General features: G+C 37.5%; 1 protein-coding gene across 2 annotated transcripts in view; it reads left to right on the top strand.

The window, feature by feature from the left end:
- NOX4 (NADPH oxidase 4) overlaps nucleotides 1-26,962 on the top strand; it is a 161,007-nt gene that overhangs the window by 42,884 nt on the left and 91,161 nt on the right. For both annotated transcript variants that reach the window (XM_070425837.1, XM_070425838.1), the window contains 3 exons: nucleotides 2,408-2,488; nucleotides 23,705-23,921; nucleotides 26,754-26,918. In XM_070425837.1, coding sequence (XP_070281938.1) covers nucleotides 2,408-2,488; nucleotides 23,705-23,921; nucleotides 26,754-26,918 — 463 coding nt within the window. The remainder of the gene's footprint in view (nucleotides 1-2,407; nucleotides 2,489-23,704; nucleotides 23,922-26,753; nucleotides 26,919-26,962) is intronic.

Here is a 26,962-nt window from a genome sequence, read left to right as displayed (position 1 = left end):
AATCAGGTGAATAAATATGACTTCACTATTTGATTTCTGGCATTGATTGTAGTCTAGTAATTCACCAATGGTTCAACATGGGTCAATTATTAATATAAGTAATATATTTGTCTAACAGAGGACAATAATAGAAAAATATTTTCTCATCTCAATAGACTTAGAAATGGCAGTTGTTAAATCTGAACTCTCATCAGAGTTAACTAAAAGTTAATTTCCTTTTTAGAATTAAAAAGTATAAAAGCCAGAACTGAGTTCATACTTACAGTGAAATATGAGATACATTCCTATGAAAATCATGAAACAGACAAAGTGATGTTTTTAATTTCTTTAAAGGATGGCATTATGATAAGAAATTAAACTTTTAGAATTATTAAATTCTAAATTATAAACATTTAGAATTATTAGAAAGAATGCAACAACAAATTATCATTACTTCCAAAAAGGTAGGTATAATTGCCTAGCCAGAAAATTCAAGAGGATTATGGAAAATTTTATTTATATCAACTAAAGGAGTTAAAATGAGTAAATGATTACAAAACACATGTTTAAAAATCTCTTTTATAATAGCTATTATCAGTTTGAAAATTGAGTAAAATAAAAAGATAGCACTAATAATTTTAACAAAAACATAAAATATCTACCAATAAGTTTATGAAGAAACTAAGTGAAAGTTATAGAGAAAAAACATAACCTCACTGAGAGAAATCAGTAGAGATTTGAATAAAGACTATATAATGCAAAGATGGAGTTCTTCTTCAATTATTTTATAAGTTTGTTGCAATTCAAGTCAAAATCCAAGATAGATTATACTGTTTGCTTATTGAATTTAGCAAAGTGAGCCTAACGTTCATCTGAGGGAATATCCAAGCACGTGTTCCCAAAGAGGAATAAAAGGGGGTATATGGCTCACTAAACATTAAAGTGATTAAGCTTCCATAACTGAAAGCAGATAGAACTTGCAAAAATAACCAAGACATTGAACCAATGATAGAGACGATAGAAAGCCTTGTTAAGACACTTCGTTGTGTATAAGAACCTACTAAATAATAAAGGTGCCATCACAAATTTAGGATGAAAAAAAAGAGTAAGTGAATAAAATTCAAGATAATTTACAGTTAGCTATTAAAAATCACACCATTAAAAACTTAGAAGAGACTTTAAATCTCTATTTATCAGATCTCCTAATGGACAAGAAAAATATAGAAAATATCTGACTTTCTAAAAATAGGTAAACTAAAACAACATATGTTATAAAAATTGAAATGTAAACATGTTATTTGACAAATTATTACAGTTATGTGGAACTAGTACAGTCTTAAATTTGGAATAGTGTACTCACAACAATTAAGGAAAATTCACTATAGAAATGGATAATTATTATGAATTGATAAGTGATAGAATTAAAAGTGTGTAACACACAAATGAAATAATACCCAATTCCACTTATCCAAAGTAATGAAAACTTATAAGTGGAGCATGGGTTTGAGGAAAACGACACTCTTAAAGTTGGATTTGTAATTGATAAACATGTTTTCAGAGAGCAATGGACAATGTGTGTCAAAAGCATTGCATATGTGTACCCTTTGACCTAGCAATTCCACTCATAGGAGTTTAAATGATAAAAGAATTAGATATGTGCAAAAGGCATATGTGACAAGGGTGTTTAATGACCTTGTTGGTGATAGCAGGAACTGAATTAAATAAATGAGAATCAATTGGCCATTGCTTAAGTCAAGGCTTTAAAAGGATCGAAGGGTTATATTCAAATCTTCTCAGAAGTTTTTACAAATATCTGCCCTCCATCTCTAAGATTCAAATACAGTAATATCCACCCAGATATATGAAATAAAATAACTGTTACTTTTCTTTTTACTTGTCTCAAACATTCTAGAAATTGTGTTTATCATACTCCTTTATTTTCAGGCTCCTTGTTCTCCTGCAGGACAGTAGCACCAAGGTTGTACATTGTCCAGGAAAATAATATAAAACTTTAATGAGAATTTCCTTAATTTCTCTAAATTTGAGTTTTCTTTAAACTACTCTCAAAATATTTATTGTGATAGGAACATTAGTTGTTTTAGAAGTCATCTGAAAATGGAGAATATTTATAGAAAAGACAGCAAATAGACATAGGAGCCGAGAATAACTGTTCCTTAGCCTTACATCATATCTTTAAAGTAAACCATATTTTAATTTTTTCATGTGTCTTTATTTCAAATACAAAAATATGATAGTGTTATGTATAATTTTTTGTCAGTTGTCTTTGCATGGCATGTAAATCCTTTGACAGATAAATCTCAGATGATCTCATATTTGAACTTTCAATTGTGACATGTTTGAAACACACACTCTTTTCAGTGAGATGGAATATGAAGTGGCATTGAAACTAAGTTTTTTGTTTTTTCAGAGTTTCTAACTATGACATCTTCTGGTACACTCATAATCTCTTCTTTGTCTTCTACATGCTGCTGATGTTGCATGTTTCAGGGTAAGTTATAAAAAATATTTTTTAAAACCATGTCACACTACAGCAGGAAGGTAGGGGAGGGTGAGGTGGGGAGTAAGAGATCAACCAAAGGACTTGTATGCATGCATATAAGCACAACCAACAGACTCAAGACACTGGGGGGGAGGGGGGGGAGCGGGGGGTGGGAGTGGTGAGGGCAAGTGCTGGAGGTAAGGGGAGGCCAGGGGGAAGTCAATAGGAAAAAAAAGGGAGATATATGTACTACTATTTGTAATACCTTAAACAGTAAAATACAATAAAATAAATAATTTTTAAAATGGGGTAATGAAAGATATACCTGCAGGAATTTTCACTGGGAGTGGTAAATTATTTGGTTACTTGAAATTGAGGGTAGTGTCAAGAATGGAAGAAATAATTTTATTTTTAGCATAGCATGTTTAATGGAACTAGTAGCAAACTATATTAAAATTAAGAAAAAGAGTTACTTTTCCCTTGGTTTATAATTTTTAAAGCCCCTATAGCTATATCCTGATAACTTCTTTAAGAAAATAAGAAGTAAAGAACATCCAGAAGATATTTTAGTATTTGTATTTCCAGAAATTCCTTATGTCTCACTACTGTGGAATTTGTAATGATGGAGTTACCAGTTTTTAGTTTTAAATGGCCTAGAGGCAATAATAGTTGCAATGAGCCAAAGATTTACAATGACCAAAGACAAGGATGTGTCAAAACACTAAAAAATCACACAGGGAAAAAGGAAAGTATCCTAAGCTTGTCACAAAGAATATACCCCAACTGTTCTGAAAAGTATGTGGACACAGGCAATGTTCTCAAAAGTATGGTGCTTGAAATAATCCATTAGGTCAGAGGAAGAAAGTGGTATATTTTTTGTGGATGTATACATCTTCATGATCACCAGAGGGGACTTTACTTTTGTGTTGACACTCACACCAATATGACACAGTAGGCCATTGTCTGGTGACATTCACTTCGTGTAGCAGAAGGATGCGGGGCAGGCAACACAGAATGTCAACAGGATAAAGCCAGGTGCCTCTTCAGTGGGAGTCTCTATTATTGTTCAGAAACCATTTTCCATCTCCCATCCCTTACCCCCAATGTAGTAACTCTGTTTTAAGATGACAAGACCATATGGATAGACATGGGCTACTTTGCCTTAGATAAGGCTCACATTCCACAGGAGCCAGTATCTTGGTAACAGCCCAGGTCTCCTCAAGGGATGCCTTCAGTTGCTAGAACACACTGCACATACGAAGCTGAGGTTGTGAGTCCTAAAATGATTTTATAATTCACTCACAGAACCTTCTGGTCCAGATGCATTGCACCAATAAGAAATAGTGTTGCCTGGTACACATCTGGCATTCCCCATTTATCTTAATCTCAGGTGTACCCAAGGGAAGTGTTGGAGAATGGTTCAGACCTGCTGTTCATTCTTTCTTCAGAATGTTTTATAGTGTACTTTGTCAGTACATTAGGTCATATACATCAATTGTATATTATTTTCAGGGCACATGTTCAAATCCTCCCCTCCTCCTCCCTGATTTTGCAGACCACTGGTTTAGAAACCACTATTTTATGGATCTCTACCTCATAAGTCCTGGTTGATTTGTTCTGTACCATAGGTCTAGACCAGTGATGGCGAACCTTTTGAGCTCAGCGTGTCAGCATTTTGAAAAACCCTAACTTAACTCTGGTGCCGTGTCACATATAGAAATTTTTTTATATTTGCAACCATATCAAGACTTATATTTTTGATATTTATTTTATACTAGAGGCCCGGTGCACAAAAATTTGTGCACTCAGGGGGGGAGGTCCCACAGCCCGGCCTGTGCCCTCTCGCAGTCTGGGACCCCTCAGGGGATGACCACCTGCTGGCTTAGGCCTGCTCCCCGGGGGATTGGGCCTAAGCTGGCAATCAGATATCCCTCTGGCAGCCCGGCAGCCCTTGGGGGATGTCCACTTGCCAGCAGGGAGCAGACCTAAGCTGCAGTCGGACATCCTTAGCGCTGCTGAGGAGGCAGGAGAGGCTCCCACCACCACCACTGTACTGGCAGCCATCAGCCTGGCTTATGGCTGAGCAGAGCTCTCCCACGTGGGAGCACACTGACCACCAGAAGGGAGCTCCTGCATTGAGCATCTGCCCCCTGGTGGTTAGTGTATGTCATAGTGAGCAGTCATTCCCAGTCTTTCTGCTGTTAGGGTCAGTTTGCATATTACCCTTTTACTATATAGGATAGAGGCCTGGTGCACGGGTGGGGGCCGGCAGGTTTGCCCTGAAGGGTGTCCTGGATCAGGGTGGGGGTCCCGCTTGGGTGCCTGGCCAGCCTGGATGAGGGGCTGATGGCTGTTTGCAGCTGGTCACACCCCCTTCAGGGTGGGGGTCCCCACTGGGGTGCCTGGCCAGTCTGGGTGAGGGGCTGAGGGCCGTTTTCAGGCTGGCCTGTGACTGAAGCTCCCAGCCTCTCCCTTTTTTCTTTTTTTTTTTTATTCTGGCATTTATTTACCTTCTATAATTGAAACTCTGTTGCTGTTACTGGCGCTCCCAGCTCTGAGGCCGCGGCTGGCTGAAAGCAGGTATCTGGGGTTTGTTTAGCTTCTATAATTGAAACATTGTTGCTTCCAGAACTCAGAGCTGGGCCGTGGCAGGCGGGGAACCTTGGCTTCCTCCATCACTGGAGCAAGCAAACCTCCTGCTCGCTTCAGCTGTGTGGCTGCTAGCCACCATCTTTGTTGGCAGTTAATTTGCATATCTCACTGATTAGCCAATGGGAAGTGTAGCGGAGGTACGGTTAATTACCCTTTTGTCTTTTATTAGATAGGATATTTAAATGCCTTTTAACAAAGAAAAATCAACCAAAAAAATGAGTTCACGTGTCACCTCTGACATGCGTGTCAGAGGCTCGCCATCACTGGACTCTAGACCATATAACTGCAGAGTATCAGAAACATAGCCACACATTGTAATCCCAACTTCCAGCTAGCCATTCTTGCTACACAGGAAAGGGCCATGGCCAATGGGAGCTTTTTCCTTTGTAGGGATAACATTCTGTGGAGAATTTGGATACAAGGAAAGCTCATGGTAAAGAAAATCTGTTTTGCATTCTTTTCCTTAAGTGGCCTGTTTGCCTGCCCAGAGCTATTATCATAAAATGGACTATGAGCAAGCAGATGCTACTAATGAACAGTAATTGAAAACAATTACATAGTGCTTACTATATGCCAAGTATAAATTCAAAATGATTTAGATGCTTTATCTCATTAAAGTATCATGATTTTTTAAGGATAAATAATAATTCAACCCCCCCTTTACGGGTGGGAAAAGTGAAGTTTAGAGAGAGTAAGTAACTTGTGGAAGTTTACTTAATGATGGATTCTGTTTTCAAATCCTGACATTCTGGCCGAAAAACTTACTTTTTTTTTTTTCACTATTAGGAGAGATCAGTACTTTTGAGAATTTGGTCTTAGATTTTTAAAAAGGGTCAATATCTTGATGTATCTGAGATTGTGATCTCTCTTTCTCTCTCATACACACAGATCTATAACAGATTGAGAAAAATGCAATTATTTGTTAATTTAATTATGTATGCATTCTTTGGCCTTTATGTTATACTAAGTTAAAACTCTGAAAAAAAACATGTTTCTTTGCAGTTCAAAACAGTCATTTTTTTTTAAAGGTTCAGAAGTTCAAACAGACTTAAGTTTAAATAGATTATATTGAGAGTTCTTTCTCCATTGTTTTTGAAAATTAAAGAAGGCATAGTTAAATTTTGATTTTATTTTTTTATAGATCAAGGGTCATAAACAGAAAGTTACTTTATACAGAGAAATAACGAAAGGAATCTACTGGCTGAATTAAATGTAATCATATCAACTGAAGTAATAGTTCTTTACATATTATGGGTATAAATAAAAAAGAATTTCATAATACTATAATAAGTATTATGCAATAAAAACACAATGCTATGAGCAGTCTAGATTGAAGATTTTTAAATAAAGTTTAATTTTTTAAAGTATAATTGACTAATAAGATTATATTATTTACAGTATACAGTCTTCAAGATAAATAAATAAAATATCATTTTATGATATACATATGTTATGAAATTATTACCACAATCAAATGAATTAACACATGCATCACATCACGTAGTATTTTTACCTTGTGTGTGTGTTGTTTTTCTTGTGAGAATGCTTAATATCTGCTCTATTAGGAAATTTCAAGTATACAATATAATTTTATTAACTATAGTCACCATGCTGTACATTAGATCCTCAGAATTTATTCATCTTATTACTAAGAGTTTATAGCCTATATAGCTTAATTTTGAATAAAAGCTTCTAGTGCGTGACAAACTACTATTGATAAGTTGTGCAGCTTTTCAAAATGGACATTTCTCAACATGTTTTTTTTTTCATTGCTAAAGGCTCTGTCTGTAAGTAAATCTCTTGAAGTTATTAACCTCTGTGCCAATGTTGAGGACTTACACATATCTTTACCTATGAAATGACTTGATAGTTTCGTTCTTTAGCTTTTGGTTACATGAGTAAAGTGCAGTTATTCAAAACAGGTTACTCGTATTTATATTGAGATTCCTGTTAAAGAGTATAATTTAAGTTTGAACAGAAAAATCACTGTTTGCTGAGAATTTACTTTCTTAATCAATATGGTCAGTACTATAATAATGTATAGAATAATAATTTAATGTGTGATCTTTAGCCTCCCAGCATTGGTTATCAGTTTGGAATTTAACTCAATCAGTTGAAATAGCTAAAGATACCTTTAGACTAAATACTTTACATATGTAAACATTTTGTTTTCAAGAATTCTATAACTTAGGGCATTGAAGGATCAATGTGGGTTAGAAATTTTAGAAAATTTTACCTTTAAGAATGAAGTGATTAGAAATTGTTTGCTGATGTCTCTACCTTAGCAGCAATTGCTTCATATGCTTTTCCAAGGTCACTTTTATTTTTAGAGAATCTCAAATTTTGAAGGAAGGGTAAAGGATATCTTGACAAAGACTCTATGAATCTCCATACTGAAGAGCCCATTGTCTTTGGGAAGCTGTAATTTCCACAAAGTTCTTTATCTTTTGAACCATAATTTAATTTCTAGATAGATTAAAAAATCTATGACTCTAGAGGCTATGGAAACTGAATCACTCTCCTCTAAATTCTGTTCATTTGTTTCTTGCATGTTGATATTTCAATCTCATCCTTTGAATATATTAATAGTAAAATTCATTAAGCCCTTATCATGTATCTTACTAATGTTTATCTCATTAAATCCTCCCAGCAACCCTGGTAAAATCTGCTGCATTGCTGCTGTTGTTATTTCTGTGAGAGAACAGGGACAGTGAGAGGTGAAATAACTTGCCAAAACTCATGGCAATTAGAAAGAGCTTGGGTTTGACCCCAGTTATCCGATTTCTGAGCCCACATTTCTAACCCAGTACATTATGCTGGCTGCAGTTTGCCTCGGCTTCCCTGTATTGATTTTAAATATATATTTTATTGATTTCAGAGACAGAGAGGGAGAGAGAGATAGAAACATCAATAAGAGTGAATGACCAATCAGCTCCCTCTTGCTTGCGCCCCACTGGGTATCGAGCCCACAACCCAGGCATGTGCCCTGACTGGGAATCTAAGCATGACTTCCTGGTTCATGGGTTGACACTCAAACACTGAGCCACACTAGCCAGGCCCCTGTATTACTTTTAAAGCTGGGAACAAAACTGAATGCAGGCTCTTTGGGCATATGATCTGATGTTTGCAAAGTGGAAGTCTTACCTTCTTTATTCTAAATATTGCAATCAATGTTATTCAAGATCCTTGTTCCATGGTTATTTGTGTCCTCAGGTTCACCTAGTTTGCATTGCTGTTACCTATGTTTTAGATTTTTTCTTCATTATAAGCCAATTAATTGCATGACACGCTAAAAAAAACACATTTTATATGCACTAAACTCAGGTGTTTCTTTTCAGTGTTCAAATGGATCTTTTAAAAATACATTAATTTTCCTTTCCAAAAGATTAGATTAGCATGGCTCTTAAACAACACAGTACTTAATAGCTGCACGGCCTTGACAGATAATATTTTCTTTTTCTTATCTAGTAGACAGGCTCAATAAAATTACCTACATTATAGGGTTATCTTAGGTTTATATAAGTAAACAAATAAATGTAGGCAGAATATACACATACTCAATAAATACTGATAGGAAAAAATCTATATTTGTACCAATGCTAATAGCTGTATAAGTGAAGAAACACCACAGTTAACTGTTTGAAAATCAATTTATTTTAATTCTTGAAAAAAACATAGCAATTTTTTTTACATTTTTTTATTGAATTATTTTGGGTGACATTGGTTAATAAAGCGATGCAGGTTTCAAGTGTACAGTCCTATAACACATCATCTGCATACTGCATCATGCACACAGCCCCAAAGTCAAGTCTCTTTCCAACACCATTTATCACCCCTTTGCCCTCTTTCACCTCTCACTACCCCCCCTTTCCTCTGGCAATCACCATACTTTTGTCTGTGTCAGTTTTATTTATTTTTTCTTAATCCCTTCCATCATTTTCACCCAACCTTTTAGCTTCCTCTCCTCTGACAACTGTCAGTCTGTTCACTGTATCTATGAGTCTGTTTTTATTTTGTTTGTTAATTTTGTTGAGTAGATTCCACATACCAAGTATAAGTGAAATGATATGGTATTGTCTTTCTCTGACTGGCTTATTTTACTTAGCATAATACTCTCCAGGTCCAATCCATGCTGTATGTAGCAAAAGGTAAGATTTCCTTTTTTTTTTTTTTTTTTACGCTCGTGTAGTATTCCATTGTGTAAGTGCACCACAGCTTTTTTATCTGCTCATCTACTGATGGGCATTTGGGCTGCTTCCAAATCTTGGCTGTTAAGTGAAATAAGCCAATCAGAGAAAGACAAATACCCTATGATTTCACTTATAAGTGGAATCTAAAAAACAAAGTAAACTAACAAACGAAATAGAAATAGACTCATAGATGCAGACAACAATCTGACGGGTGTTAGAGGGGAGGGAGGTTGTGGGACTGGTTGAAAAAAGGTGAAGCACTTAAGCAAAAAACTAACAACTTGACAACAGTATGATAATTACCAGCAGGAAAGGGGAAGACAGATGAGGGCATGGGGTGATGGAAGGAGACTTGACTTGGAGTGGTGAGCACACAATACAATATACAGATGATGTGTTATAGAATTGTACACCTGAAACCTATATCATTTTATCAACCAACGCCATCCAATAAATTCAATAAAGAAGAGAAAAGGAAGGATATTCTTTGAAAGACAAATAATTTATCTTGGGATTTGCAAGACAGCTTCCTCCTGAGGAATTTTTTTCTTCTGATTTTTAATACATCTTTCTAAGAGGTTGCTATTTGTTTACTATATTAAAGACATTTCAATTCCTAAGACATCTGCGGGGAGAGGAGCCAAACTGTTTCCTCTTTCCGGACATGAATATAATTGAATATTTCTTTCTTCATTTTCATTTGAAAAATCTCATCAGGAGGAGTTATATACTGCTTTTCTCACGTTCTGATAAAAAAGATATTGGAGGGAAAAGCAGTTATGAATATCACAGAGCCTCAGCCTGGAGAGCCTAACCCTACTCCTTTCAAAGACATGTGAAGGGAATGCATTGTAAAAGATTTGGCACTCTAACCTCACAATCTCACTGTAATCAACACTCCCACTGGCTTTAGATCTGGAGTGTTTTGTTGGTAGTAACTGTATTTCACTTTTGTATTTACACAAGGGAGAAATTATAATGTGATAATTCTGAAAAAGACAAAAGGAAGGCCCTTCTCAAATGTATGAATGGCAATGAGAGCCAATTAATAGTGTAAATAATTTCTTGTGCCAGATCTGCTGGGCTTCTCATAAATGATTACCTGGATTATTCCTTTAAACAGAACTCTCTGCCATTTGGGACTACTTGCAGGCAAGAGTTTGTTTTAGAGCATGATTTATATTCTACTTGAATCACTTTGTCTAGCAGTGGTTCTCAACCTTCTGGTCCTTTAAATACAGTTCCTCCTGTTGTGACCCAACCATAAAATTATTTGCGTTGCTACTTCATAACTGTAATGTTGCTACTGTTATGAATCATAATGTAAATATCTTATATGCAGGGTGGTCTTAGGCGACCCCTGTGAAAGGGTCGTTCGACCGCCAAAGGGGCGCGACCCACAGGTTGAGAACCGCTGGTCTAAGGGAATTTTAAAGGAATGGCTTTCTATGTGCATGTTTCTAAAAGATGTGTCCTTTAAGCCAGGGGAACACAGTGGGCAGCCTTTGTCAGCATTCATGAACCAGATGCACTGTCAACTTCATAGGAGTTTCACCTCAGGAGTTAACCAGGGTTAGACAAATATTTATGAGGATAGGCTCATTGTACTGGCTTATCCTCCCTCTGCATGGCTCCTTGGAGGAGGGAACTAAGAATATACTATTGTAGGGCAGAGGTGTTCATGCAACATAAGTAAGCGTTAAAAGTTGCTGATTCCCAAGGGTCTTCTCTTTTAGAAGCCATTTGCATTATGGGCTCTTTTCACCCACATGGACCTGGCAGGAGAGGCTTGTGTGAGCTTCCTACTGGGAAGAGGCACCTGCTCTTCCTTATAGCATCAAGTGGGAACTTGGTGAAGCCCAGGGAAAAGGAAGGCCCCAAGGTTTATGTTAAGCAAATTCTATTCTAGTCCTGAGGGAGAAAAATTTCTTTCCCTGTCTTTTCTATTCAGTTTTCTTTTCCTTGCCTCTTGATTTTAAGTGACTACATGATTAGTTGTTCAAAGCCAACACTTCTGAGAATGAAATGGGTTACTATTAATAATTAAGCTGTGGATGTGGATAAACCTGTACCTATGGTTATTCTAGCTATTCCTAGGCATAGAGGAGAGTCCTAGGGAGGCTGATGAACCGCTTTTAAGGTAGACCTAGAGCCAGAAACACAAAAGGAGACATTACTTCAAATATTCTACATGGGTATTTGGGAGTCCAGAGCCCTTAAATAATAGACACGGTAAATATGCCTAACTTTGTCCTGCTTTAGAGATTGTAATTAAATGTCCTCTAACATGGTGGGCAGTGGTTGAGGATTTTCGTGCCCATGATTATGGCTAAATCTTTTGTATACCATCCATCACTTACAGATGATGTCTTCTGAATACTTTCTAAATGCTTAATTTCTGATATGTTGACAAAATTATTATAAATTTTATGCCCATTATTTCTACCATGAAGTCCTATTTCTTCAATAGAGTATGTGTTTTCAACTTGGATTCATAATCTCTGGGAATTATTTAAGGGACGCAGGGAATCCATGGATTTATGAAATACAAACACATATACGCTGTATATACATGTATGCATATGTATGATTAAGATATATTTATATATCCTCAATTAATAATATATATATTCTCAATTCCCAAAGCTGTATGTGGCCCCAAAAGAAGTTAAAAATAATTTAACTGAATAAAGCTTCTTAAAGATAGATATTTTTCTAGACAGCTAAAATATGACATTAACATATATCTCTAGCTTAAGTTTTATACAGAGTTAAAACCAATGGGTTTGTGGGAAAAATAGGAACCACTGGGTCAATTTTGTTCTCACATGAAGGCAACTATAAGGAGAACTTAGAAGACAAATGTCCATATGGACCTGTAAATCATTCCACACCATCATTTTAGAGGATAACAATGATACTATTTGTAATATTTTTCAGGGTTTTGATCAGGGGTGGGCAAACTTTTTGACTTGAGGGCCACAATGGGTTCTTAAACTGGACCGGAGGGTCAGAACAAAAGCATGGATGGAGTGTTTGTGTGAACTAATATAAATTCAAAGTAAACATCATTACATAAAAGGGTACGGTCTTTTTTTTTTTTTAGTTTTATTCATTTCAAACGGGCCGGATCCGGCCCGCGGGCCGTAGTTTGCCCACGGCTGGTTTAGATAATATTTAATACTGGAGTCCCAGTGCACAAATTCATGCACGGGTGGGGTCCCTCAGCCTGACCGGCAATCGGGGCCATCAGGGCTGTCTCACCCAGTCCTGATCAGGGCCAATGGGGGCCAGTTGGCTGGGGAGGGACCATGGGAGGTTGGTAGGCCAGAGAGGGACTGCTGGAGGGCTCCAGGGCGTGTCCAATTAGTCTTGCCTAGTCCCGATTGACTGGATCCCAGTAGCAAGCTAACCCTCCAATCGGAGCATCTGCCCCCCTGGTGGTCAGCGCCCATCATAGCGACTGGTCGAGCAGTCGGCCAAATAGTCAACTGATTGGTTGGACACTTGGCATATTAGGCTTTTATATATATATATAGATTAGAGGCCTGGTGCAAAGAATTTGTGCATGGGGGCAGGGTGTCCCTTGGCCCGGCCTGCACCCTCTCGCAACCCAGGACCCCTCAGGTAGGGTCCCTAGACCTAGCCAGCGATCAGGGCCTATCGGGGCTTTCCTTCCCCTGGCTGCCAGCAGCTGGCCCCACCCCTGCCGCTGCCACTGCTTGCGATCTGTGTGGCGATGCCCCCTCTGCCACTGGTCACCTCCCTGTATGGGCAACAGGTGTGGGGTGGGGTGCGATCGCTTGGTTGGCCTAGGCCTCCCTCTGCAGGATGATCACTGGCTGGCCCCACACACCCGCAACAGCATTGCTGGCCAGTGGCCTGGGTCTCCTTCTGTGGGGCAATTGATCCCGGGGCACCCAGATCGATTGTCCCACAGAGGGAGGCCCTGCCCACTCACTGCAGCGCCGCCAGCCAGGTGGCCTGGGCCTCCCTCTCTGGGGTGATTGATTACGGAGCCCCCCCATCAATCACCCCACAGAGGGTGGCCTGAGCCTCCCTCTGTGGGTTGATTGTGGGGCGATGGTGGAGCCCCCGACCAATCGCATTGCACCAGCCTTCGCTGGCCTGGTGCCAGTGTGTGTCATAGCATGGTCGTCCGAAAGGTCATCCAGATAGTCATTTTGCTGTTCGCTCATTCAGTTAATTTGCATATTATACTTTTATTATTATAGATATTCCAGGTACTGTTCTTGGCTCTTTATGTGTATACATATACATAAATTCAGCACTATGAAGTAAGCACTCTTTTTTTTTTTTTAAATATATTTTATTGATTTTTTACAGAGAGGAAGGGAGAGAGATAGAGAGTTAGAAACATTGATGAGAGAGAAACATCGATCAGCTGCCTCCTGCACATCCCCCACTGGGGATGTGCCCGCAACCCAGGTACATGCCTTTGACCGGAATCGAACCTGGGACCTTTCAGTCCGCAGGCCGACGCTCTACCCACTGAGCAAAACCGGCCTCGGCAAGAAGTAAGCACTCTTATTGTCCTCATTTTATAGGTGAGAAAAGGAGGCACAGAAGGTTAAATTAGATACAGAGAACAGACTTTTAGCTGTCAGAGGGAGCAGGTAGGGAAGCCTGGATGAAAAGGTGAAGGGATTAAGCAGTGCAAATTGGTAGTTACAGATAGCCACAGGGATATGGATTGTAGCATAAGGAATATAGCCAATAATATCAAGATAAATATGTATGGGGTCAGGTGGGTGCTTGAGGTGGCAGGGAGACCAATCTGTGAAGTGCATGGTTTTCTGGCCACTTTATTGTACATCTGAAACTGATGCAGAATGGTGGTATTAAAGCCCTAGCCAGTTTGGCTCACTGGATAGAGCATTGGCCTGGGGACTGAAGAGTCCCGGGTTCAATTCCGGTCAAGGGCATGTTCCTTGGTTGCAGGCACATCCCCAGTAGGGGGTGTGCAGGAGGCAGCTGATCGATGCTTCTCTCTCATCGATGTTTCTAACTCTCTATCCCTCTCCCTTCCTCTCTGTAAAAAATCAATAAACTATATTTTAAAAAAAGAATGGTGTTATTAAATGTGAACTGTGATTGAAAAAAAAGTTTTTAATGACTACCCAAAACCACCCACTTAGTACATGATAGGGCTTTGGATTGAACCTGTCTGACCTCAGAATCCATTCTAAGCATTTAATTCCTACCCTTTTCTTGAATTCTTGAATTACTTATTCATGTTTTAGAAGGTGCTCTTGTTTACAATGAAATATATCCATGTCATGTGAATATCTAGGCTATCATTCCAATCTATAATAATAAAAGCATAATATGCTAATTAGACCAGACACCCTTATAGACAAAGCCGGAGATGTGAGGGAAGCCTGGGTCCTGGGTGCCAGAGGGAAGCCGGTGCCAGTAGCTGGGGGAAGGAAGGCCTACTCTTGCACAAATTTCGTGCATTGGGCCTCTAGTTTATCTATATAAGCTGGTGAGCGTGTATGCGTATGCTTTTGTGTTTTGAGTAAGAAATCAAATTTTGTTACAAGCTATTTAGCTTTCAAGATTTTGAAGGTGAAATTTTGTCCTCCAAGGAAACAGAGAAGGAAATGCCCTCTTTTTAGTACTGCTTTATAACTGTTTTTTTTAAAAAAATATATATATTTCTATTGATTTCAGAGAGGAAGGGGGAGGGAGAGAGAGGAGAAACATCAATGATGAGAGAGAATCAATTGGCTGCCTCCTGCATGCCCCCTACTGAGGATCTAGCCCACAATCCAGACATGTGCCCTGACCGAGAATCCAACCATGACCTCCTCGTCAACACTCAGCAGCTGAGCCACACTGGGCAGGCCATAACCATTTCTTAAAATGTACAACCTCGTCATGGCACATAATAAATTTATTAATAAAAATAACAGTAAAATTACACTTATGTGTTATTTTTAATCTCTAAAATTCTTCTACATAAATTGGAAATAATAATTAAAGGCTAGATTCTGGGCTACAGCCAATAAAAATGCAGTGGAAGAACCACTCTTATCAGTATTATTTATTGCTACATCTGTCTTTGTATCTCTTCACTCAGAGTATAGATTTCCACACTTTTTCTAGTCTGTTAGAAGCCTCAGGGGGCACTTGCCATGTCTACCAACATAAAATAAGGATAGGAATGGGAATTGTGTAGGAAAAAAGAAGAAACCTGCATGTATACTCCTTGAAAATGTCCAGGGGAAAGATAACTTCACATAAACACCATACACACAGAAGTGCAGAATATTATACACTATATAAAAGCTTAGATAAAAGGGAGAAAGTCAGGTTATAGCTGATGCTGCAGTTGAGTAGTGGAAAATTCCAGTGTTCTCTTCTGTTTGCCCCCATGATGTATCTGTGAGTTCCAGTGTGGAAGAGAAAACACAGCAGAGTAATGTATCCTAGATGAACTAAAGTGTTTTTCAGGATAGGGATGGTTTTGACTGTCTTTATCAGTTGAATCCCTTTCACAAGTCATCACTCACTCAGTATTTGCTGAAGTGGAATTCTATTGATTGGATCTTAGCTAGGAATGTGCTGTCCTTTTATGCCCTTTCAATTTTCACCAATTCTTATTGCAGGTAGTAATAAAAAATAATCTGTGTGTTTTTAAGTGTAACTTGGATTCCCATTTTGGGACTGTCACTTATATTTAGTGTTATCTAGGTAATAAGTTATTATGGCAACTAGTATATCAACTCCAGTGCTAGAGGAATTAGCTTTTAAGTCTTGACTATTTTGGTTGTATTCAGACTGGCACATTTTTGTTGGGAATTTTTCTGTACTTCTGTGGTTATAACTTATTTGAAACACAGAAGGAAAAAATTAATTTCTCTTTGCTTTCTTTCACATTTTGGGTTTTGAAATTTTCACTTAAATATATAGATTGAATAAAATTCCTGAGGAATTGTCTTTCTTATATGAAATCCAAATCCCCTCCCATAGTAATATTTACATATTTCCCATATGTTAATACATATAGTGTTCTAAAACTATGACCTTTTAGACATGTGTGTGTGTTTCCTACTTATAATTTCCCATTTGTGGGATTAATTTTTATTTTTATGTAAAATTGGTTTATTTTTGCTGATATTTTATTCTGAAGCTAGGTGGGAGTGGGAATTAAGGTTACATGGTATTTTCTTCCTTAAGTATACCATAGGTATAGATAGATATACTATATACAGAGCATTTCCATGTACATAAATTCATTTATGCTATAAGCTACATATTCTAATGAATTTTAATCTTCTAAACTGTGAGTTTACTTTATTCCCACTTTAGGATTGAAATAGTGAGCTTCAGACGAAATATTTTTTTACATAAATTTGACCTCAGTTTTTCTCTTGGGACATTATTTATAATAACAAGTGGTTCCAGCTGGAAGTACAGGATGAGGAAGTTGGGGAGGAAGGAGAAGGAACAAGGGCTACATTTATTTTAAGAAATGTTTTTATTACATTAGTGTTTTATCTCTCACTGCCATTTTAGTAAAGCCTGAAAGCAGAAGGAATGCTGAGAGATATTGGATCCTTACCTATTTTTTCCTTTTCCAAAGGTCAAAATCTTTATTTTTCTATATTAATGAAGCAGAGAGTAACAGGTACCCTCCCTCTTTGTCAGCTGGGGAAACTTAGTAAAATGACCAATTTTAATTCAGACATTTCGGGGAGGTTCATGTCTTTATCCTATGCTCTTACTCCAAGGTTTAGTTTTGCTAGCTGCCTAGTGCCTGTGGCAGACTACTTAATTTGCGGGGTTCAATGCAAAATGAAAATGTGGGGTCTCTTGATAAAAAATTATTAAGCGTTTCAACATGGTGACAACAGAGAATTGAACCAATCACAGGACCTTTCTAAGAGCTGGGTCTCCTGAGACTGCATAGGCCACACCCATGATGCTGGCCCGTCTGTGTTGCCGCGTCTTGCATCTTGGGTAGTGCCATCAGTAAGAACTAGACACAGTGCATGCGCAACTCAAGCTGCAGGTTGCAGACACACTCAGGTGTCAGTAGTAAAACCCCAGGAAAGAAGATAGCAGCAAGAGCCAGTGGGGATAAGAGTAAAAGCTTTGGTTTGAGGGGAACAGGTGATTAGGGTTTCCTCGAGGCACATTAGGTCCCCAGTTTAGGAAATCTCTCTACTTCTAGATGCTGCTCTAAAGGTTGCCAGTTGACTCCCAGTCAGGACACATACCTAGGTTGCTGGTCAATCCCCAGTCCAGGTGTCTGCTGATGTTAGAATTGGCCTAGGGTCAGGGCAGGGTTAAGTTCTCAGATTGGACTTGGCAATATTGGAGGGTGAAGAGGGATGATGTAAGTTGCAGACTGACTTTTTTTAAAAAATACATATTTTTATTGATTTCAGAGAGAGAGAGAGAGAGAGAGAGGGAGAGAGAATCATTGCTTGGCTGCCTCCTGCATGCCGCATACTAGAGATCGAGCCAGCAACCCCGGGCATGTGTCCTGACCGGAAATTGAACCATGACCTCCTGGTTCCTAGGTTGATGCTCAACCACTGAGCCACACTGATCGAGCTGCAGACTGAATTAATGCTATTTCCTACCAAGGTGAATGTACATACATGTTCTATTTTATTAAATACCATATGCAAAATCTAGACATGTTTAAAGTTAGAATACGAGTTCAAACTCACTTCTGTGTTTGTTAAAGCCAGATGACTTGCCAGGCGGAGTGGTTCAGTTGGTTGAGTGTTGTCTTGTGCACCAGAAGGTTGCCTGTTAATTCCCAGTCAGGGCACATACCTGGGTTGCTAGTTCAATCCCCAGTCCAAATACATACGGAAGGCAACCTGTGATGTTTCCCTCTCATATCAATGTATCAATGTTTCTCTCTCTGTCTCTGTCTCTGTCTCTCCGTTTCTCTCTCTAAGAGTACTAATTAAAACAAACAAACAACAACAAAAACACACAAAACAGATGACTCCTCAATCATGTATTTCAACAACAACCATCACAAAATGTTGTCTATACATTCACCAATTCATTCAATGAATATTCATTGAACCATTTCTATAAGTTACAGGCACAGTTATAGCACCAGAAAAATAGCAGGGTCGATCACAGGACAAATTCTTGACCTGAAGTAGTGTACATTCTAGTGGAGTACAGAATCCAGTGAATTCCATTAGGTTTTGAAATATTGAATTTGAGTGTATTTTCTTAAGTTCTTTTTTGTACTTGAAGCAAAGTTAAAAGAACTTTGAGAAACAAGTTATCTTTTTCAGTAAATAATAGAAACATTTTGACTAACAGAAACCAGGTAAAAATTAGGTTCCTCGTGGGACAAGGATTTTTTCTTCACTTTATAAAAGCACCCAAACAAAAGTAGTGTGAATGACATTGCATTTATTAGAAATTTACACATGCAATTAAAGTAGGGATGATTTCGCAATTCTCCTTTCAGCAGGGATGGTATTTTGTAATACTCAACTTTTGCCACAACATATTTTTTTTATGAGTTCTATGCTGTAACCACTAGGGTTTATTCTGAGTACTACATTTTTTATTATTTTTATCACAGCCATGATAGTATAACTATAATATCTCTTCAAAAAAAGGGGATAAAGAAGAAAAACCTATTTTTGAAACAGTGTTGAGTATTGAAAGCATATCTTGAAACTCTTATGTGCAAAAACAATAGCATCCACAAACGTGTATTTTGATACATGACAAAATCTTTGATGTCTCCTAATAGAACACTCGAAATTCCAAAGAGACTTCAAAATCTCTCCTTTGGAACATAGTTCACTATAACTAAAAATAAGTAATAAGCATTCCTGTTCTCACATGCTCTGTGAGCCTCCTTTCCCTGCCCCCAACTGTATCACTGCCTTTACTTGGCAAGATTTTCTGTTTACCATTCACTAACATCCTTTTTCCTTCCTGTTTTCTGCTTTCAAATTATATATCATTTAATTACGAAAGATACAATACACATGTGCAAGAATGTTGCCTATATTTTAACTATTAGATATATTTATTATATTCAACCAAATTATATGGTTATTTCTATTCACTAGAAGTGCATTGAAGGTTTCTCATGTGCAAGAAACTTGCTGGAGGGCTCAGCTCACGAGGTTTGGCAGTGAGTATGGACATAGGGGGTTTATATCAATGAATAAGAGGTGATCCCCTCTTCTAATTTGGGAATAAACCACCTGCTTTGTTCATCTTGTTCCCTCATATTGCAATGTCATTCTCCTTTTCTCTAACCATTGAGACCTCTGCATCCTTCATTACGTCCTCCATGAAGCCCTTTCCAGAATGTCATAAACTAAATTCATTATCTCATCTACCCTTATGAGGTCACTGTATATCTACATGGCATTACTCATTTTGCTTTTTTGTTATTGTTGCTTTCACGTCTGATTATACCCATTATAGCCGTGGCTATTCAATTTAAATTAATTAAAATGAAATAATATGAAACATTCAGTTTTTTGCCTGCACTAGCCACATTTCAGTTGCTCAATATCCACATGTAACTCATGGTTTCCATATCAGACAGCGCAGATTTAGACTCTTTTCACCATCGCAGAAAGTTAAATCGTAAGCTTCTTGAAGGTAGGGGCTATATCATTTAAATTAATAAGGTTCAAAACAATAAAATAATACATGTAAAATATGAATATCTCTGTGGTGATGTGGGGCAAGAAGAAAGATCAGGATTGTTTGGCATATGGACACAGAGCTGCATGATACTTAAAACTCTCTTGTATTTGGGAAGATAACATTAAACTCAGAAGGAAGACAAGTAAGTTATATCTGCTTAAATTATATTATGTAGGTACAGTGATTCAAAAAATCATCAAAACCACACACATTCAATTTTAACAAATGTGGTCACAATGAAGTAAATGGATTAAAGAGATATTTGATTTTCATTTACCAACCCAAGTATCCAGAATATCTAGTTTACATTCCTATTCAAATTTCTTCTGAATGAAACTATTGAAATATAATCTTAAAGAAATAGTATATTGTTTAAAATGTGTCCTCTACAAATGCTAAGAAATTCTGGATTATTACAAAAAAAATGAGCACTCCTATTTTTTACTAGTACAATGCAAAAGTAAGTTACTGTGTTTAATGAAACTTGAAGAATAACATTAAAGTATTGATTTAATGGTCATGTATTTCCATAAATTTTTGTTCAGTGCATACATCGGTCTTTAATGTCCGAATATTGTCCATAATCAGGATGGGAATTCTGCAGGGAGTAGGCCTGTTGCAGGCACATGGCCTTAGGCTCTGACTTGGCCACCGATTGACAGTGTGGTCTTGGGCAGATTACTTAAGAACTCCAAAAGTTTTCCCTCATTCAAAATGGGGCCACTGATCTTTGCACACACAGTTGTTGTGAAGTTTATGAAAATAGGCATTGAAGCATCAAGCACCTCTTTGACACGCCCAGTGCCTGTCCTTTCAATACTGAGCTCAGAATTTGCTGGTGTCCTTCCTTGTGAACCCATCTCTATCTTTACCACCTAATTTAGCCAAATTACCTGCGATTCCATACTTGATTGATATTTTCTTCATTACATTTTTGTTTGTTGTCATTGTCTGTCTATAGACCTTTTCTCTTTTACATGTTAGTTTGATGGCAACAATTACAAACTGAGACAAAGAAAAGAACACTTTAATGGGGTTTTAAGACAGAAGTAGCCTATGCCATTTACCTCGAGAGGAGCTTAAAATAGCCGAAGTCCCTCAGAATTAAGAAGGATTCTAGAATATTATGGGTCACTTTGTATACCAAGAACAGCAACACTGATTATTTGACTGAGCTGACCTGAAGAGTTGTGCTGCATAGTGACAACATTTATCATTCTAAGAACCATTAGCACACCGGGTCATGTTCACCTGAACAACACTGTTATGACTTTGGAGAAGGAATAAATAACATTCCTTTGCCTGGTGTTAATTAGCCCCCTTCCAACACACACACAGGAGGAATACCCCCTTCTAACACACACACACACACACACACACACACAAACATACACATATGCGCATACACATACCATACACACACACACACACACACACACACACACACTCTATCTGACCTTATTTCCAGGGTTTTATTCATTTGAACTCCTTTCTTTGATTATTACTTCTTTAACCAATTTGCTTTGCATGAGAAAGGTTTTTAGAGTTAGAGACATGAGGTTTCTGAATCCCATATTTTGACTACTACTCATCTGTGTAATGAGAATAAAAACATTTACCTTGTATGATAATTTTGATTTGAAATTTAAGTGAGAAATGGATGTTTAAAAAAATCCTGACATGCTTTCTTAATAAATATTAATATTTCCCTACTTTACCTTTTAAAGAGGGAAGTTGTTAGGATCCAATGGACTAACATGCTGTATAACGAAAGAACATAGAATTTGAGTGAGACCTGGGTTCAAATCTTGGTTCTGCCACTTATCAGTTGTGTGTCCCTGGGTATTTATTAAAATAGTATCTTAATTTGTAAAGTGGGAATAATAATTCCTACTTAATTCAGTGGTTATGGGGGTAATGTGAAATGTATATAACTGTTCTGTATTAGTCCTGGTATCTCCCATACATTAATAACATATTACTAAAACACTCTATTCCAGTTATTATCTGTGGTCTAACTTACATTTAGCTACTTCCAACGTATCTTCCACTAGATTATAAATTTCTGGAGGGTTAGAGGCCAGATTTGACTCCTTTTTGAACTTTATAGAACCAACTAGACTAGTACCAAGTGTGTTACGCCAATGTTTGTTCAACTTCTGGCTAGTAGAATAAATGCCTGAGATGTTTGGCCTGCCCATTCGTCAGCCTCCACCCTCAGGATGGCCAATAGGAGCAATAGGTTTTAATAAATCATTACTTGTAATGGAAGCTGAGTCAAATTAATGGGTTTTCCAAGCATAATGACATAACAATTACATGATATGACTAGAACTCTATGAAGGATTATGTACTTGGCTCACATTTATATAATTATCCATTAATTTATTCTGTACCTAGGCCCTGTCTATTGCCTTACTTTAAAAAAAATATATGTGTGGCCTATTCATGATTATTATGAAATACAGCCCCCTACTTAGATGCCCTGATATGTACCATGCTCTTTAATGGTGACTATTTCTAAGGAAGAACATAAACAAAAAAGAAGAAAGAGAATTAAACATAAGCAAAAGGGTAAAAAGGAGAATGATCAGTCGAGTAGGTGGTGCCTTCCACTGTGACTGTCTTGGCTATTGCTTTTCTAGCTTTTATATGTGGAGCTATTTAGTTTCATTATTCATAATACCGTTTTGTGGTTTTACAATAGTATCTTCATGAAATCATTATAACTGTGATGTAATAAAAATATACTTTATTAATGTATTAAAATTAATTGCTTGGAAGCACGAAGGGAAATTTTAAAACATACCTTTGCCAACCAGGAAACATAATTTTAGAAATAAAAATTTCAATATCTTTAAAATAAAATGGCAACACACTGAAAAACTTCCAATGCTTTTCAAAATCTTATCTTTTTTTTTAAAAAAAATGATGTTCTGTACAATCTATAATTTGATGCACTATCCCCATGATATAGATCTTACTTTATTCCTTATTGATAAGAAATGCAGAAAACAGAAAGTTGAATATCATATTTAGAGTGTCACAAAATATGGAACAATCTGAATGGGATTTTAGGATTTTGGCCTGCCTGATTTCTTATTTTGAGCCTTTTATGTGATCTTGTTTATGGAGAAATAAAAACACAAATGGTTTATGGCCTGATTACTATGTATTAATTGTTTTCAGACCATAAGAGATGCAAGCTTCCAGTTTTCTGTCATGTATATTTAACATTTCTCTGTAAACCAGTAAGGCCTGTTTTATTCAATATTAGCCAAACCAAATATGATTCCTGTGTTTTTTTCATTTGTGCTTGGAGATATAGCAAAGTACCCATCATTATAGCATTTATTGAAGTGAAACTTGTGATTATATGAATGTTTAATGGATTTGAGAAAAAATACTAGCAAATTAAAAAATACTTAGAAAGATCAAATGTGTTTGTCCCTTCAATTCATTTGTGGCATTTTGGGGGTGGGAGGGGGAGTGGAGCTACATCTCTGGTTTAGTAAAATAGTAAAGAATATATTAAAATTTTAAAATTTCCTCTATTGCTCTTAAGTAAGATATATGAGAAACACTTTTTAAATAAATACTACATAAAGTTAACAAGAAGGATTTATTTTCTTATACTGTGTTCCCTGATTTCAATTGTTCTTTTCATCCTCCTGTTTTTTTCTTAATTTAATTTTAGAGGGTTGTTGAAGTATCAAACCAATATAGATACGCACCCTCCAGGCTGCATCAATCTTAATGGAACCCGGTCCTGGAATACTCACTTACCTGAAAATCTCTCAGAACATTTTCATGAATCTTTTCCTGGAGGGTTTTCAAAACCAGATGAGGTTACCCGGAACACATCTGTGAAGATTTGTCAGGAAGAACCCAGGTTTCAAGCTAACTTTCCACAGGTCTGATTAATTTTCTGTGTTTGATGGTCTCTGCAAAATGGGTATTTCCATAGCAATTGATCAAACATGTTTTTGAAGTTACATACAGCAATTATTCTTACAGAACAGAACATTTAGGATGTTTCAATAGCAAGTTACTGCATTACATGATAGGCAGCTGACAGTTCCAGGAGAAAGACCTATAGCATTATGGAATATAACCAACCATATGATCTCTGCATACTATGGCACTGGTGTTTGCCACAAGAAAGGTAACAAAGACATGCTCCCCATCCATTGAGAAAAATAGGTTGAATATTAAAAACAATAGTGAAAGAACTAATACTAATAATATTTGTGATACAATATGTACAATATTATAAATAATAAATTAAAATTAATTTATTGACTGCTTAATATCTGCTAGGCAGTGTGCTAAAATGCACTGTATGCATAATTTTTTCAATAGTCACAATAACTATTACTATAATCCTCAACTACTACCATCCTCAATTTTCTGATGAGGAAATTCCTGCTTGAATATATAAAATACCTTGAGCAAACTCTACAAACAAACATGCGGCAGAAGTAGAGTGCAAAACTAGGTCTTTGAGTAAGAGCCATAATGTTCCCCCCGAGAGGGTGTGGGAGCTGCCCAGGTGGGAATTATGCCCTGTAATATTTATCTGTACAAAGTGGAAATAGGGAAAATAGTGATGTTGAGTGTCTGTTTTAAGAAGAAGAAAGTAAATTAGAGAATAAAGGCAGTCAAATACAAGGTGACGGAAAGACACTAGACTTCAGGTGGTAAGAGTATACAGATATTGTATTATAAAGTTGCAAACCTGAAATTTATATAGTGTTATAAACCTGTATTACCCCCAATAAATTTAATTTTTAAAAAAAGAAGAAAGAGGAGTCAAAAAGTAGAGTGATTTGTTGATGGATTTGAAATGTGTGTGTGTTAGTCTTTTTTAGAAAAAATATATTTTATTGATTTTTTTACAGAGGAAGGGAGAGGGATAGAGAGTTAGAAACATCGATGAGAGAGAAACATCAATCAGCTGCCTCCTGCACACCTCCTACTGGGGATGTGGCCGCAACCAAGGTACATGCCCTCGACTGGAATCGAACCTGGGACCCTTCAGTCCGCAGGCCAACGCTCTATCCACTGAGCCATACCAGTTAAGGCATGTGTGTTAGTCTTGTGTTTATTATTAATCCTCTAGATTTCTATTAAGCTTTACAATTGCCCAAACTTTTTTGCAATATGTTAGGAAGGGCAGGTATCGTGACTCCCATTTTACTTATGTGCAACTTGATGCTCAAAGGGTAACTGTCCCAAAGTTGCCTAACTGCTGCTGCATTGCAGAACTTGTCCTGTGATGCTTACACATGGTGCCAAACTAAATGTCAGGAAAAGGCATGATCCGCCTGAGGTAGGAGGAAGGTCCGGGGTAACTGTGTAAGTAAGTTTTAGAAAGTGACCATTAAGGTAAGTTTGGGTTAGGAGTCGGCAAGTGCTGAGGGAAATATAGTGTGCAGTTGTAGGAGAAAGCTTGGCTACACAGCCTTCTGGACTCCCCAGAGTATGCAGTTATCCTGGGATCAGGGCAATCTCTCAGCACACGTGCAAAATTGTTACGCTTTCCAGATTCTAAATATAATCTTAGATGTTCATGTTAGATTTATCATTTGAAAGTAAGTTGAAAACAACATGCCTAGCCTATACCATATTTAAAAATATGTTCACATATTGTACATTTTGTATATGTGCATTATGCATATACATATGCATTAAAAATATCTACTTGTGTGTTTTTTTTTAACAAACATTGGACTGGTACTTTTTTTTCTAAAATCATCTTGAAATTTATTTGAGCTTTAGCTTCTTTTTTAAAAATGTTTTTTACTGATTTTTAGAGAGAGGGGAAGGGAGAGGGATAGAGGGATCGAAACACCCATGAGAGACAATCATTGATCGATTGCCTCCTGCACACCCCTCACTGGGAATCAAGCCTGCAACCGGGGCATGTGCCCTGACTGGGATTTGAACAGGTGTCCTCTTGGCTCATGGGTCAATGCTCAACCACTAAGCCACTCTGTCCAGGCTTAACTTCCCTTTTATCTCTCTTTAGAGAAAAGTATAATCTAAATACATTATATATGAGTTGTGTATATAGAATGATATATGAAACAATGTATGACTTACTGTTGAGGGTAGTTAGAGCCTGAGCAATGGTTTGAGGATAGGGTCTTGATATTACTATACCTTTTATTTTATACTTTACTCTTATTTGAATAACTTGCTGTAAGAACCTTTTATTTGTTTATACATTATTTAAAACTAGAGGCCCGGTGCACAAAATTTGTGTACGGGGAGGCGGGGAGGGGAGATGGTCCCTCAGCCCAGCCTGCACCCTCTCGCAATCTAAGGCCCCTTGGGGGATGCCCGACTGCCAGGCCCAGACATCCCTCTCGCAATCTGGGACCACTGGCTCCTAACTTCTCACCTGCCTGCCTTTCTGATTACCCCTACCCACCTCTGCCTGCCTGCCTGATCGCCCCTAACCACTCACCTGCCTGTCTGATTGCCCCTAACAACTCTGCCTGCCTGATTGCCCTTAACCACTCTACCTCAGCCCCCACTGCCATGGCTTCACCCAGAAGGATGTCTGAAATGACGTTGGGAAGGTCATTTGGCTGTCCGGTCTAATTAGCATATTATGCTTTTATTATTGTAGATAACAGATTACAATATTTTTACTGTAGTGTGTGAAATAAACAATTAGACAGGATATGAGTCTTACAATGCAAGCGTTTTTTAAAGTGCATTTCAAAAATTCTCCGTAGACTTGGCTTTGGATTTCTGGACCTTTGTGCCTATATTGTGCTGAAAGGCTTTACAGGTGCATCCGGAGTAATAAGCCAGTCACCATCATCTCCGTTATCAGTCACCCTTCAGATGTTATGGAAATTCGAATGGTCAAAGAAAATTTTAAAGCAAGACCTGGCCAGGTGAGTCATTGTTCAGCAACTTTTAAAATACCTTTTATTCTTTT

This window comes from Myotis yumanensis, unplaced genomic scaffold, assembly GCF_028538775.1.
Source record: "Myotis yumanensis isolate MYYU_CA2020_CCGP unplaced genomic scaffold, mMyoYum1.0.hap1 SCAF_10, whole genome shotgun sequence".
Classification (NCBI taxonomy): Eukaryota; Metazoa; Chordata; class Mammalia; order Chiroptera; family Vespertilionidae; genus Myotis; species Myotis yumanensis.
Note: the sequence above shows the minus strand (reverse complement) of the source record. Positions and strands in the feature narration are given on the sequence as shown.